Here is a 14,892-nt window from a genome sequence, read left to right as displayed (position 1 = left end):
CGTATCAACGTACTCAGGAGAAATTGTACAACAACTTTTGGTTTCCAATTTCTCCTGTTACCCTCGTGAAAAAAAAAAAATTGGGGTCTAAAGTAAAATTTTAGTGAAAAAAAGTTAAATGTTCATTTTTTCCTTTCACGTTCAATTAATTGCTGTGAAGCACGTGAAGGGTTAATAAACTTCTTGAATGTGGTTTTGAGCATCTTGAGGGATGCAGTTTTTAGAATGGTGTCACTTTTGGGTATTTTCTGTCATAAAGACTCCTCAAAGTGACTTCAAATGTGACATGGACCCTAAAGACAATGGTTTTGTAAATTTTGTTGTAAATATGAGAAATCGCTGGTCAACTTTTAACCCTTATAGCTCCCTAACGAAAAAAAAATTTGTTTCCAAAATTGTGCTGATGTAAAGTAGACATGTGGGAAATGTTATTTATTAACGATTTTGTGTGACATATCTCTCTGATTTAAGGGCATGAAAATTCAAAGTTTAAAAATTGTGAAATTTTCAAAATTTTTGCCAAATTTCCGTTTTTTTTTGACAAATAAACGCAAGTGATATTGAATAAATTTTACCACAATCATGAAGTACAATATGTCACGAAAATAATCTCAGAATCAGGGGGATCCGTTGAAGCGTTCCAGAGTAATTACCTCATAAAGTGACAGTGGTCAGAATTGTAAAAACTGTCCTGGTCATTAACGTGCAAACCACCCTGGGGGGTAAAGGGGTCAGATATTAGTTTATATAAATGATACTTGTGAATTGTCTGATTGACTTGTCCTCGTATTTGGATAACCGTCACATGTGATATTTATTAATACCTGTACATTCTCATTTTGTCATTGCAGGTTGTGGTACAGGAAAGTATCTCGGCGTGAACTGTAACACGTACAATCTTGGTTGCGATTACTGTGAACCTTTAGTGGAGATTGGTAGAAATAACAACCTTGAAGTCATGGTATGCGACAACCTGAATCTCCCTTTTAGGGATAAGTGCTTCGACACTGTCATCTCTATTGGAGGTAAGCCTGATATTTGTGTATTCCTACAGATTATAGACTGTGCAGTGAGAGCTGGCAAATAATGCTGCAATCTGTACCTATCCGTAAGTGATACATTTCCATTACGCTGGCACCTTTTAATCTGGATAATCCAGCACAAGACAAAAATAGACTTAAGCATGGAATATTTTGTTGGTGTGTTATTTATAGTTAAGTGGAGAAGTTTTTGAAATTCCCTCAAAAAAGCCGGGTTCAGACGGCTGTATTACATGGTCTGCATGTGGGCCACAACGCAGGTCTACTGACCCGAGCTGACAACCTCATACGTGCATTTGAGGATGTAAATTCAGGAGACCCACCGTCGGGCCGGGCATTGCGGCCTATATACAGACCATGTAATACAGCCTTCTGAACCTTGTCTAACACGGAGGGCAGTCTTACATCAACAAGCATTTTACTACTTTTTAAGAGGAGTTTTCAATGGATTTCTTTTATTTTAAACTCAAAAAGAAATATATAAATTCAGAAAAACAAGGTCCTCATTGGTCGGACACCTAAATAATGGTAATGTGTTCTGGTCTCTGAGGATCAACAGAAGGCAGAATTGCTAAGCAGGTTCTTCAGCTTTCTATATGCCAAATTGGAGAGAACTGTGGATGTGGTTGATCCCAGTGGCCTTAACATGTCATCTAATGTACTCAGCTAAATAATTTTATGTAACTTAGCTTGGACAATGTCTGCAATGTGAACAAGGCCTTGCGTTCAGATGGGCTGCATCAAAACTGTTCTTAAAGCACGACACCAGCGTTTTTTTTTTTTCATTGCTGGAGTGACCCACCGGCGTCGCTTCTGTTCTGCAGCGCTATCGTTCTGCAGCTTTTGACACGGAACTCCGAAGCTTCATCACAAGCTCTTAATGCAAGTCTATGAGAGGCAGAACGAGTGTCAGGATTTCTGTTGGCTTCTACAGTTTGACCACTAGTGGCCGCTATTGTTCACTTTAATACTGTAATTGTGCTGCAGTTTCACTCCTTACCACTGGAGGCTGTTGTTGTGTTCTGCAGTTGCCCCTTACCAAGATGGTGGATTCTGAATCTGTGGAATCCATCATGTTTCCTGTATGGGCCTACTTAAAGCCACATGGATCACTCAATAATTGCTTGAGTATTGTGTCTAGCTGTTAGCCTAGTTTTTGTCTCCAGCTTCTGAACATTCTTACCCAGACTGTTCTAATTTATCTAAACCAGTATCGTAACAACGAGGCTCTCCCATTGATCATTGATCTCTAGCTCGCTCCAGGAAACACTGGAGCAGCTGGCTGGTCACAAACTGCAGGAGACGGATCGGAGCAGGGCGAAAACAAATGAAAACGCCGGAAGGTGAGTATCAGACAGGGGGCAGGGGACTTGGATTTTCAGCACCTCTCCACTGGCAAACTACTGGAGGAGAGATATGTAGCACTGAGATTGTAAGCTCTAGTAATATAAACATTGGAAAAATGTTCCAGCACCTGAAGTGATGAACAGTTAATCAGCCATGTTTAGTGCTAGGGTGATTAAACACCTATAGAGAGGGAGGAGGTCAGAGGATAAACTCCCAGCCTTTTAGAGCATTTGAGGTGGGGTGTGTCTGGAGGTAAAAGCTCTGGAGCTGTATTGCCATGTGTAGGAAATCTAACCCTTGGGTTGTTTGTTCCTGAAGCGGGAGGTTACCTGTAGAAACAAGTACTGTGCCACACGTTATGTTTTGTTTTTCCTATTAGGCCGTGTTTGCTTTTGCTAACATTGCCATGGTTTATGCAGTTCCCTTAATAAACTTCAACAGAAGATTTAAAGAGATAGTGTTCCTGTGTCTAGCTCTATGTGCAACCGAGTGAGGCGATCTACCACGGCCCCTATACATAATTTTTAGAGATTCTCTAATGACTGGTTCTTTGCCGAGTGACTGGCACAAAGCTAATGTAGTTCCTCTTTTTAAACAGGGCTCCAGGTCTTTCCCAGGTAATTACAGACCAGAAAGTTTGTGTGAAAAATGTTCAAGTGGCTTATAAGAGATTATATACATGAGTATGTGATAGAAAATAACATTGTAAGGATCACCAGCATTATTTTATTAAGGAAGTTGTCAAACTACCCAAAATTCTGCAGTTATTATTAAGAGATTAGTAGAAACCTAGATAAAGGGTTGGCTGTGAATATAGTGTTTGACACTGTCCCACACACAGCACTGAAATTAATGTCTATAGGATTAGAAGTCAGGTTTTGTATTTACAGTATGTCAAAAACTGTCTCAAAGCGCACACCCAGAGAGTCAAGGTGGATGACTCTGAATGGTATCTGGTTATAAGTGGTGTATCCCAGGGGTTCAGTGCTGGGTCCATTATTATTCAACTTCTTTATTAATTATGTAAAATATATTTTGTTTCTATTTCTGCACATGACACCAAGTCAGTGTAGTCTATGGAGGATGTTCATAAGTTACCAGCTGAGTTGGCCAAAAAAGAGGAATTGGGCATCCACGTGGCAGATGAGGTTCAATGTGGAGAAATGTAAAGACATACACATGGACACTAATGATATGTGAATCCATAAGTTCTAGGGGGAGTGAAACGAGGAAAGTTACTTGTAGAGAAGGATCTGGATGTACTTGTAAATCACAGACTAAATAACAGCATGCAATGTCAATCAGCGGCTTCTAAGGTCAGCCAAGATACTGTCATGTATTAAAGGAGGTATGAACTTGCGTAACAGTAGTGTAATATTACCACTTTAGATAGTGTTAGTGCAACCTCATCTGGAATATGCAGTTCAGTTCTAGACACCAGTTCATAGAAAGAATGCTCTGCAGTTAATAAAGAAAGAAGATACATAAACCGTATTTTTCTATAAGACGCACTTTTTTCCTCCAAAATTTTGGAGGAAAATGGGGGGTGCGTCTTATAGTCCGAATGTTGGGAGGGGGGGTGTATATATATGTGGGGTGTGGGGGGGAGCAGTAGCGGTGGAGGAGCGGGGCACAGGAGGCAGCAGCCGCCCGCTGCTGCCTACACTGTCCCCGCTGCTAAAGAAAATGAATATTCACTGCTCCCCATGGAGCACTGAATATTCAAGCTCCTTAATAGCGGCACACAGTGTAGCCCTTGGGCGTGGGGAGGGGGTGAATATTCATGCCCTTTAATAAGCGCGTACACGCTATAGCCCGGCAGCAGCGGGGGCCACAGCGCGGCTCCGCTGTGTGCCGGCTATGAAGGAGAGTGAAGTCACTGCTCCTCGCGCACACAGTCCCTGCGTGGGGAGCAGTGACTTCCGGCAGCTGATCTCTCCTTATGAGCCGCGCATGGCAGTGACGCCATGCGCGGCTCACATGGAGAGATCAGTGTGGGCAGACAGGATGCAGCGCTGGAGGAGAGAAGAAAGGTGAGTAGGAGTGTTTTTTTGTTTTTTTTATGTGCAGCATGATGGGGATTAGGGGGACCATGCATACTAGGATGAGGGGGCCATACATACCAGGGTAAGGATGAGGGGTGCCTTGCATACCAGGACAGGGATGAGGGGTGCCATGCATACCAGGACAGGGATGAGGGGTGCCATGCATACCAGGACAGGGATGAGGGGTGCCATGCATACCAGTATGGAGGGGTTCCATGCGTACCAGGATGGAAGGATGCCAGGCATACCAGGATGGGGATAGGGACCACGTATAAAAGGAAGGGGGGGGGGCATATATACCAGGATGGGGGATATTGTCAGAATTGGGGGACGTTACCCCTATACCAGTGTCAGCAGAAGACCCCCTCCCCCTTAAAAGTGCATCATGACCACATTTTTTGCTTAAATTTTTTTATTTTCCTCCTCTAAAACCTAGGTGCGTCTTATGGTCCGGTGCGTCTTATAGTCCGAAAAATACGGTAACTGATAAAGGGCATGGAGGTTCTTCGTTATGAGGAAGGATTAAAGGGAATCTGTCACCATATTAGGCTATGTAAACTTTATTATTTGGGGTAAGAGGGGGCATAACTTTGGAATGGATGGGAATCAGAGGAGCAGCACTAGTTGGAGGAGGTACTCAATTTAAATAAAAAAAATCCATTGAAAGGTCCTCTTCAGGCATAATACTAAGTAGCTGCAATTTCTATCTGGTGCTGCATATATTGTCTTACTCTCAGCTTTCCTAGACTCACCCCTATTGGCTCTATATGGAGATGTCATGAATTGTGATGCCACCGTCTATCCAAATTATAAAATAATCATTTATGTAATGTGATGATTCCTCTAAGGGCTCGCACTCATCAATGTAAATAAAATTGCTCTGATGCTGTTCCTGAAAAGTAGTACAAGTGCCATGCGAGTTCAATGCGATTTTTCTCACCTAACATCCGTATGACATCCATATGACGTGTATGCAATCCGTATGCAAGGCATTTTTAACATCAGCTTTTGCATACAGTAATTTTTTGTCATTTCAATCTAGTTTTCTAAGCAACAAAAGAATCTTAAATACAGATATAGAAAGAAATATGTCGGTGAGATATATAATCAGTGCTTTACGTGTGTAGCTCACTGTACATGCATTTAGCTAATAAATAAATAAAGGAAAAAATGGCCTGGGGTCCCCCTAATTTTTCTTAACCAGCTGAGGGAAAGCAGGCAGCTTGGGGCTGGTGTTATTATTCTGAAAAGGGGCCACTAACCATGGATCTTCCCAGCTTATTAATAACAGCTCACAGCTGTCTGCATAGCCTTTACTGGTTACTGAAAAGAGGATACCTGCCAAAAAAATGACTTCGGGTTCCTCCTATTTTTAATAAGCAGCACAGGCTAAACAGACAGCTGCGGGCTGATATTAATAGGCTGGGAAGGGGCCAGGGATATTGGCCCCCTCCCAGACTAATAACATCAGCCCTTAGCTGCCCCAGAAATGGCGCATCTAGCCAATTATCTCATTTAGCCTTTTCTCTTCCCACTTGCCCTGGTGCGTTGGGCGAATTACATCCTTGCCTCTGATCAAACACAAACATGTCTCGGCTTTTTCTTTGCACATCCATCTCTTAAACTCCTGTTACTGAATGAAAATCATTACTTTTGTAAAACTTTCTTATTTCCTTGGTGATTATGTTGTGGAGGATTACAATGACATCTGAGAGGAAATGATGAGTATAGTGATGACTAAGATGTACCTGCTTATTATTATGACTTTTATTCTCAGCTTAATCTTTCTATAAATACCAATAACTAAAATACAAGAACATCTTACTTCGTCATTCTCAGTTGAAGCTATTTATCTGCCCGTATTGAGTCATCGATGGTGCTTACTCTACCCTTAAAATAGCATTACAACCTAAGCACATAAAAGAAGAAATTATACATTTCTCTAATGTATTTTCAATATTAATTCCTCATAGCTTTTAAGCTATTTGCTTGCTGTTATTTAATAGAAATCTTCATTCTTTATTTCCACGACTAATAAAGCTCTTCCTTGGTAATGTAATGGACACTTGCGTGTAGGACTTGTTAGGGTGTATTCACAAAGATGTTTTTTCAAGAGTTTTTGAAAACTCTCCAAAAACCAAGAAGAGTTCAAAAAACACAAGTTGGAGAGTTTCTACTCCAAAAGCTCTTGGAAAAACCTCACTGTGAACATACTCTTAAAGTATGTGCATACAGATTTTATTTGAATTGGTCAAAAACATATAGTTTTCTAGTGGATATTGGTTCAGGAAACGCTACTTCTTTGGGGAGTTTTTCGAGTTCTACATTTCCTGAAGCACTTTTGAAGAGTTTTTTTCAGCAATTTGAGAGAGTTTTTTCCTGAAGCATTTTTTGCAGACTTCTGATTGGACAGTGCCTAGTTTGGAGCAGATTCCATTAGGAGCCACTTCAAAGAAGTGACATGCACTTTTTTTTTTTCTCCCACCATGGAGATCAGTAGAAGATGCTGAAAAGACAGACTGAATATATGAACATCAAAGCGGTTTTACTATCACCGTATGGATAGCGTATTACAGCAATCCCGCCAGGTATTATTACCAGGTGTTATATAGACCCGATGACGCTAGGCGGCCAGCCAATTGCTGTAATGCCACAACCAACATGGCTACGGCATTACACTGCATGTTAATTGGCTGTCTTAGGAGTGTCAAACATGCGAGGCGGGGAGCTGAGCTCCCGCCCGAACATCCCGGAAATACTCGCTGAGCATGTCGAGCTGTGAGATGTTCGGGTGAGTAAAGAGCAGTTGCGAGCACGCTCACTCATCACTATTTATAATGCATTTGTTTGACCGCTGATGTAATGATTTGATATTCTCCATCTCTGGTATGGACTAACATAGCTGTAGCAGGCCTGGAGACCTTGGTTAGACAACATAAAGGTCTGGAGCTCCATTTTTATAAACTTGCCTAAGCCATGCTTATTTTGGAATATAAAAAACATGGAAAAAAAACCCTGTTTCACAGATGCACTGTATTTTTTGGACTATAAGACACACTCAGGTTGTAGAGGAGAAAAATAGAAAAAAATTGAAGCGAAAAATTTGGTCTTGATACACTGTTGTGGGGGAAAATCTGCTGCTGACACTGTTATAGGGGTAATGTCCCTCAATTCTGTACTAAAATCCCCCATACTGGTATACATGGCCCCCGTCCTGGTATACGTGGCCCTCATCTCCATCCTGGTATACGTGACCCCCATCCTGGTATACATGGCCCACACATCCTGGTATACATGGCCCACACATCCTGGTATACAGGTATACATGGCCCCCCCATCCTGGTATACATGGCCTCCCCATCCTGGTATATATGGACCCCATCCCCATCCTGATATACATGGCACCTATTCCCACCCTGGTATACAAGGCTCCCCATCCTGTTATATATGCCTCCCCCATCCTGGTATGTATGGCCCCCTCACGCCGCACTCATCAAAAAATAAAGGATTCTAGTCACCTTCCCTCTGCTCCACCGTTGCGTCCTGTTCTGCCAGCAGCTGACATCAGCGTGTAAGCAGTGCATAATGTCACTGCCATGCGCTCTCACACGCCGAGGTCAGGTGCCAGAATATTCACTGCTCCACACACCCGGGACTATGGCCGTGGGGAGCAGTGAATATTAATTTTCTTTAATAGTGGGCACAATGATTAGCCGCTGCCGCGGTTCCTTCAGCGGCTGGGCGATCACGTGTTTCTGCTATTAAAGAGAATGAATATTCACTTCTCCTCGTGCCCATGGGAGTAGAGAGCAGTGAATATTCATTCTCTTTAATAGCAGGCACACGTGATTACCGAGCAGCAGCTACCAGTGTGTACGCTATTAAGGAAAATTAATATTCATTGCTCTCCTCTCCCATGAGCGTGGGGAGCAATGAATATTCATTTTCTTTAACAGCGGGCACAGTGTTAGCTGCAGCAGGCGGCTCCTGCCTCCTATTACACACTCCTCTGCCACTTCTCCCACCCACTATCCACTGCGACTATAAAATGTACCGTACAATTTTAGATGAAAAAAGTGCGTCTTATAGTCTGAAAAATATGGTAATACTTTAACCAGTGCAAGAGAAAGCCATTTACCCCCTGTTATTAACCAGGCGTATTTTTGTTTTTTCTCCATACATGCAGTGTAAAGAGTTGGAAACATTTTTCCTTTTTCAAATATTCAAATAATTTTTGCATCTTTTTTTCGTGATACATGCAGCCTAATTTTTGTTAATTTCATTTTTTCTTTTTTTTGCGAATATCAGGCGATATTGGTGGAGAAATAAAGGAAATACGTGTATGTTGTAAACATTTTGTATTTTCTTTATGACCACAAAGGATTAATAAAATATATTCAAAGATTTGTTCACATTTCTGTAACAATTATTTTTATATATAGGGCTAATGTATATTTTATGATGCTGGGCTAGTAAACACAATTTAGATTGACCTCAGCTTTTATTTTTTTATTTTGCTTTTTATTTATTTGTTTTTCATTTATTTCACACATTGTGCCCATAAGAGCATAAAAGAACTTTTAGGGTAAAGGAGAGCATTTCAACAATTTTTAAAAAAATTGATTTCCTCTTTAACTGGGGCTAACATATTAGCACCAATTACAGGGGAAATTCCACCTCCTGACTGTGTAGGGAGAAATACCCCTAGGATCCAGCAACTCTTGCTCCCTCACTATACCCAGTGATCCTATGATCACTGGCTTCGAATGAGTAAGTGTCATCAGCGATAGGGAAGACAGTGATGTTAATAAACTGTATTTGCCTTTTCTATGGGGAGTCTGGCTGTTTCTGACACTTGGGTCTCTTCTCCCACAGCTGCTTAGTGACTGTATGTAGAGGGGCAGAGAGTTGTGATATACTGCAGGATGGAAAGGGGTAAAGGAGGCTGAAGGAGTGCTCTATCACAGAAAGGGCTGCATGTAAAGAGGCCAAGAGGAGTGATACACTTCAGGATAAGGCTGAAAGGAGAGATATACTTCAAAGTGTAACTGTCTAGAGGAGCTGAGAGTAGTTGAGCGGTGTTTATTGCATCCTGCTAAGAGATCAGTGGTGTGAAACTACAAATGCTGCTCTGTTGATGCATGACACAAAAGATAAACCTCTGTCATATGCATCAACTTAGCAGCATTTGCAGTTTCACATCACTGGTCTGTCAGCAGCAGAAAACAAGCATAGCTCTGCACTGTCTAGTTATTACAAGCTCTATTGTGGAGGGCTGCAGTACAGTTGAGCTCTGAGAGAAACCAGCTAACAATGATTTAAAAGATAAAATCAGTAAAGCAGAGAACTCCATAGGAGCACAGAGTGCACAAAAACATAAGGTGTATTCTACACTTAGATTACCTTGATTTAGTTTGATGAAAACTTTGAGAAAAGAGGGAAGGGATCTGCAGCATTGAAGAGAAGCAAGTGCTGGTGGAAATTTAGTTTTTGCTGATATGAATAGGATTGCCCATTCAGCTATGTGAAGCTGGATGCACAGAGGGGCAGGGCAAGTATACAAATGTACAAGAAAACAAACTTTATGTTGGCCTTAGTCTGCGTTTTCTGTGCTTTGTGAAAAATAGTGAGATAATGGGAAACACCCTTTGATTTAATTGTAGAGCTGGTCATATAGTTATAAATAACTTTCTAACAATAAACGGTAATGTTTTCTGTGTTTTTTTCCTTAGTTATTCATCATTTTTCTACTAAGCAAAGAAGAATTCGGGCAATAAAAGAAATGGCAAGAATTTTGCATCCTGGTGGTCAGATAATGTTGTATGTTTGGGCAATGGAACAAAAAAGCCGTCGGTTTGAAAAGCAAGACGTATTTGTGCCATGGAACAAAGCGTTACTGCCTCGACGGAACACAGAAACAAACCAGTGTGAAAATAAAGAAGATTCCAATACTAAATCTTATGACATCAGCTCAAAGTTGGTTCACCAGTCAGAGAGCATCAACTTACATAACTTGCAGCAGACTTTTGATTCTAAGCAATTACACAACACTAGCACCTGTAGAGCAAGCGAAACGTGCTGCATGAAGTTTCCTAATGACGACAGTAGACTCTACAGTGCTATTGGAAAATCTATTCGGTCATGGTTCTTCTCCAGATCCCTTGATGAGTCCACCTTGAGGAGACAGATTGATAAGATGAAGTCGCTTAGCCCTGTCAGCGGATGGGTGAATAACGCTGTTTCTGTGCAACCTTCTCGACACTGTAGTCTGGACCTTGGACACCAGAGGCTCCTACTAAAGGAGACCAGTTTTGACAACGATGATGTTTTTATTAAAAGTGAAACGGTCAAAAAACATCAATGGTTTCTGGCTTTAGATCCCTCCAAAAATGGAAGACACGTTGGTTTGGTTCGGAATGATGTAAAGCAAAACTTCCAGCCAGATGTCAAATACTGTAACTGTATTTGTAGCAATGAAGGTGATTCAGGTACCCAAAACAGAGTCTTAAAGAGAACTTCAACCACAGAGTCCAGCGACTCAGTTTTGGATGAGACCGTGGCAGCTAGTGACCAAGAAGCAGATGCTTTTGACTCTAAGGCATACATGCGCTATTATCACGTTTTCCGAGAGGGAGAACTGCGTAATCTCTTGGAAAACAATGTTCCAGAACTTACCATTATAAGTTCTTCTTTTGACCATGGTAACTGGTGTATAATTGCAGGAAAAAAATAATCCTATTCTACAAGAGTTCCCATTTTTAAAGGGAACCTGTCACCAGGTTTGTCCCATATGAGAAAAGACCACCACCTTGCAGCCCTCATATACAGCATTTTAATATGCTGTTATAAGCCCCCGATCTGGCCTGCAACAAAACAAAAGCAAGTTTTATTATACTAACCTGTGGAGCGGTCCGGTCTAATGGGCGTCGCTGGTCTTGGTCCTGCGCCTCCCTTCTTCTTTCGATGCCGCCCTCCTTCTGTGCTTCATGTGGATGACACGTCCTACGTCATCCACACAATGTCCCCGACATCGTGATCCTGAGCAGGCATACTTCTCTGCCCTGACTAAGGCAGAGTAAAGTACTGCAGTGCACAGGTGTCGGGGCTCTGACCTTTCACATTGCATGCACACTGCAATACTTTACTCTGCTTTAGTCAAGGCAGAGAACTATGCCTGCGCAGGAGCGCGATGCCGGGGACACTGTGTGGATGACGTAGGACGTGTCATCCACACGAAGCACAGAAGGAGGGATAGACGGCATGGAAAGAATAAGGGAGGCATCGGACCAAAACAGTGACACCCATTAGACCCGACCTCCCAGTAGGTGAATATAATAAAAGGTGTTTTTCTTGTCTGCCAGATCGGGGGCACATATACTGCATATTAGGATGCTGTATATGAAGGCTGAAAGGTGGTGGTTTTATCTCATATGGGACAAACCTGGTGATAGGTTCCCTTTAAATGAAGTCATGGTTAATTCGCGCTACTAAGTTTTATTCTATTTCCTTTTTGTACTGCAGAAATAATAATTTTTGTTATTTATTTTATTTTTAAATGTGCAAATAGCAATACTTGAAAATATGTTTTATACAGATTAGCATCAGATTAGCTGATTATTGGGTATTTTTAATATTCTTGTTATAAATATTCTTTCATTCATTTTTTAACAAGACATGGTTAGCGAAGCAATACTAATTATGGAAAAAAGACATCATTACATGAAGGTTTTATAGTTGTCACATATCATTAGTGGTAATTTATCTGTATCTGTCCTGTAGTTAGTATGACCAGAATAATTAGACATTTTTACATTACTATGATTGGTATTATTATAGTTATTATTCTTTTACTATAGGAACTTACTGAAGAAGTACCACTAAAGTACTGCACATGGTATACAGCAAATAAATGTGTATTTCAGGGCGCCTTCCACATAGGAGTTGGCTTTGATTTTTCAGTATTTTTGCTATGTTATTTCTGTGTTGTTTTTTTGCAATACACTGTGGAAAGATGTTAGTTACAAGTTTATAGCAAAGTGTAAAGTTTGAAAACACAAATAATCCTGGTCTACACACTTGTCAGGGTAGTTGTACTTTATGTAGTGAATTCCACAAGGTCCATTGCTTATTAATTGTTAAAATTGCAACAAATAGTCAATATATATAGTCCCTCACATTCAGTGTTCAGCAGGGGCTGGTCATTGTTGTTGTCTTGGGTGAAACAGCCAAGAAGATTATGCAGTATAAGGTGGGAAAACACCCATGAAATTTCCAATGCAGTTTGAGATGCCAAAGCCAAAATGGACAAGGAGAAGTAGATGTCCTTTCCTTATTTTTCCGATCTCTTTGAACCCACTCCTGGCTTTGGCTCAAAACACTGCATCAAAAATGACCACAAAACTGCTTGTGTGATTTCTGACTAATGGTACCCATACATCATAAGACTCTTGGTTAATGGATAGTTTTCTCTCCAGACCTCATGCACAAATAATCTGCTTTATTTAGTGTTTTTGTGCTTTCAAAGGTGAAGGAATGGTGAACTTGATAGACCTAGGTCATTTTTTAACCTATGTAACTATGTAAAGGGGTTAGGTGACTAAGTCATTGCCATATACCACTCTTAGAGATCAAAACGATCAGGCTTTTAAATATAACCAGCCTATCCTTATCCATATAAAGCCAGTTTTCCATTATAAGGGCGCATTCAGACATCCGTGCAAATCCGTCCAAGATTGTACTACAAGGCGTGGACTGGCCGCGGGTCTCCCGACCCAAGTGTGACGGCTTCATAGCTACCATGTTCGGGTTGGGTAATCTGTAGCCATTCCGCGCATTACGGTCCAATCTCAGACCGATTTGCACTGATATCTGAATGCGCCCTTAGGAAGAGTTTATAGAGGCTCTGCTGCACGACGTCACCTCTGCTCTCCGCTGCCAGAAGTGGGGACAACACCGCCAGGGAAAAGCGAAGAGGAGCATAGACTGCAAACGCACTAATATACCCACAAGTGCTTATAGGCCTAATTTGCATGGGATGAAAACGTGAATTTCTGCGTAACAGAGCCTGGATAACAGCTGAAAAGTTATTGTTGGAAATGCATTTTCCTGCCCTATCCTGCTGTAAGGCTGCGTGCCCACTATGCGTTTTTCAAGCGTTTTTGCTGCGGAATTACCACAGCGAAAACGCTTGGTAATACGTGCCCCATGGTCCCCAATGATAATCCGCATGTGCTGTGCACATGCTGCAGAAATTTCCGCTGCGGATTATCATTGCGGAAAAATACGCAGCATGTCCATTAATTTTTCGGACACGCAGCAGTAATTGCCGCCATTGACTTGCATTGAATCGCTTAATATCCGCATCACTACATGTACACATGCGGATATTAAGTGATTCAATGTGCGGATGGTACCCGGGTTTGAAGAAGAGGAGACTGTCCTCCAGACCCGGGTACCATAGTACCTGTTAAAAAAAAGAATTTAAAATAAAAAGTATACATTATACTCACCTTCCGATGTCCCCCGGTCTCCTCTATGGTGCGTCCTGGCTCCACGGTGGCTCACAATGGTGTAAAAGGACCTTCCATGACATAATTTAGTCATGTGACAGGTCACGCGACCGCTGACGTTGGCGGTTGGCGTTGACCTGTCACATGACTAAATAACGTCATGGAAGGTCCTTTTACACCACCGCGAGCCGTACAAGAGACCGGACGCACACAAAGAGAGAAGACCGTGGGCCATCAGAAGGTGAGTGTAATGTTTTTGTTTTTACCTTTTTTATTCTTTTTTTAACTATTAACTTGGTCACACTATATAAATCCATGCCGGTTGCATGGATTTATATAGTGTGACCAAGTTGTCAAGCACTTTCCAAGTGACGCTTCTGCCTGGCAGGAAAAACGCATGTAAAATCCTCATGCATTTTTCCTGCCAGGGAGATGCAGAAAAAATCTGCAGCATTTCTGCATCGTGGGCACTTAGCCTTATTCGTGTTTCTCTGCAGCGCTTCCACAGGGGAAATTAGGTTTTTCACAAGTCCAGTTTGGGTCAGTGGGCTCTGCTGTTGATTTAAAGAACTTGACTTGATGTGCCAAGTCTTTTAGTGTGAAATATGCGCTATGTAGCTTCTTTCTACTTTAGAAAATAGATGGAAGGGAGGCCCAGGGTATTTGAAATAGGTTTTCAGATCTAAATAAATCTTTTAAAGAGTAACTAAACAATTAAGTGGTTTTTTTTTTGTTTTTTGTTAATTGCCAGCAGATCAATGGAGGTCTTGGTCTTGAGACCCCTACTGATTTCCCCAAGATGGCTTAGAAATGTGCTGCTGTTGGCTGAGTGCACTCACTGAGTGGAGTTTGGATTCAATAGAAAGCCGTGTGTTCCAAACTGCAGTCATAGAAAGTTCCTGAGATGCACAATTCTCAGGGGAGATCTGTGGGGTCTAAGGATGTAGACTC

General features: G+C 41.6%; 1 protein-coding gene across 3 annotated transcripts in view; it reads left to right on the top strand.

Annotated features, from left to right (window-relative positions):
• The window catches only part of TRMT9B (tRNA methyltransferase 9B (putative)), a 57,580-nt gene extending 43,582 nt beyond the window's left edge, over nucleotides 1–13,998 (top strand). For all 3 annotated transcript variants that reach the window (XM_073645436.1, XM_073645435.1, XM_073645434.1), the window contains 2 exons: nucleotides 852–1,025; nucleotides 10,165–13,998. In XM_073645436.1, coding sequence (XP_073501537.1) covers nucleotides 852–1,025; nucleotides 10,165–11,165 — 1,175 coding nt within the window. In that variant the 3' untranslated portion in view covers nucleotides 11,166–13,998. The remainder of the gene's footprint in view (nucleotides 1–851; nucleotides 1,026–10,164) is intronic.
• The last annotated feature ends 894 nt before the right edge of the window (nucleotides 13,999–14,892 follow it).

The sequence above is a fragment of the Phyllobates terribilis genome, unplaced genomic scaffold, assembly GCF_046119375.1.
Source record: "Phyllobates terribilis strain yellow unplaced genomic scaffold, ASM4611937v1 Scaffold_1__5_contigs__length_1240528914, whole genome shotgun sequence".
NCBI lineage: Eukaryota > Metazoa > Chordata > Amphibia > Anura > Dendrobatidae > Phyllobates > Phyllobates terribilis.
This window is presented reverse-complemented; position numbering and strand designations above follow the sequence as displayed.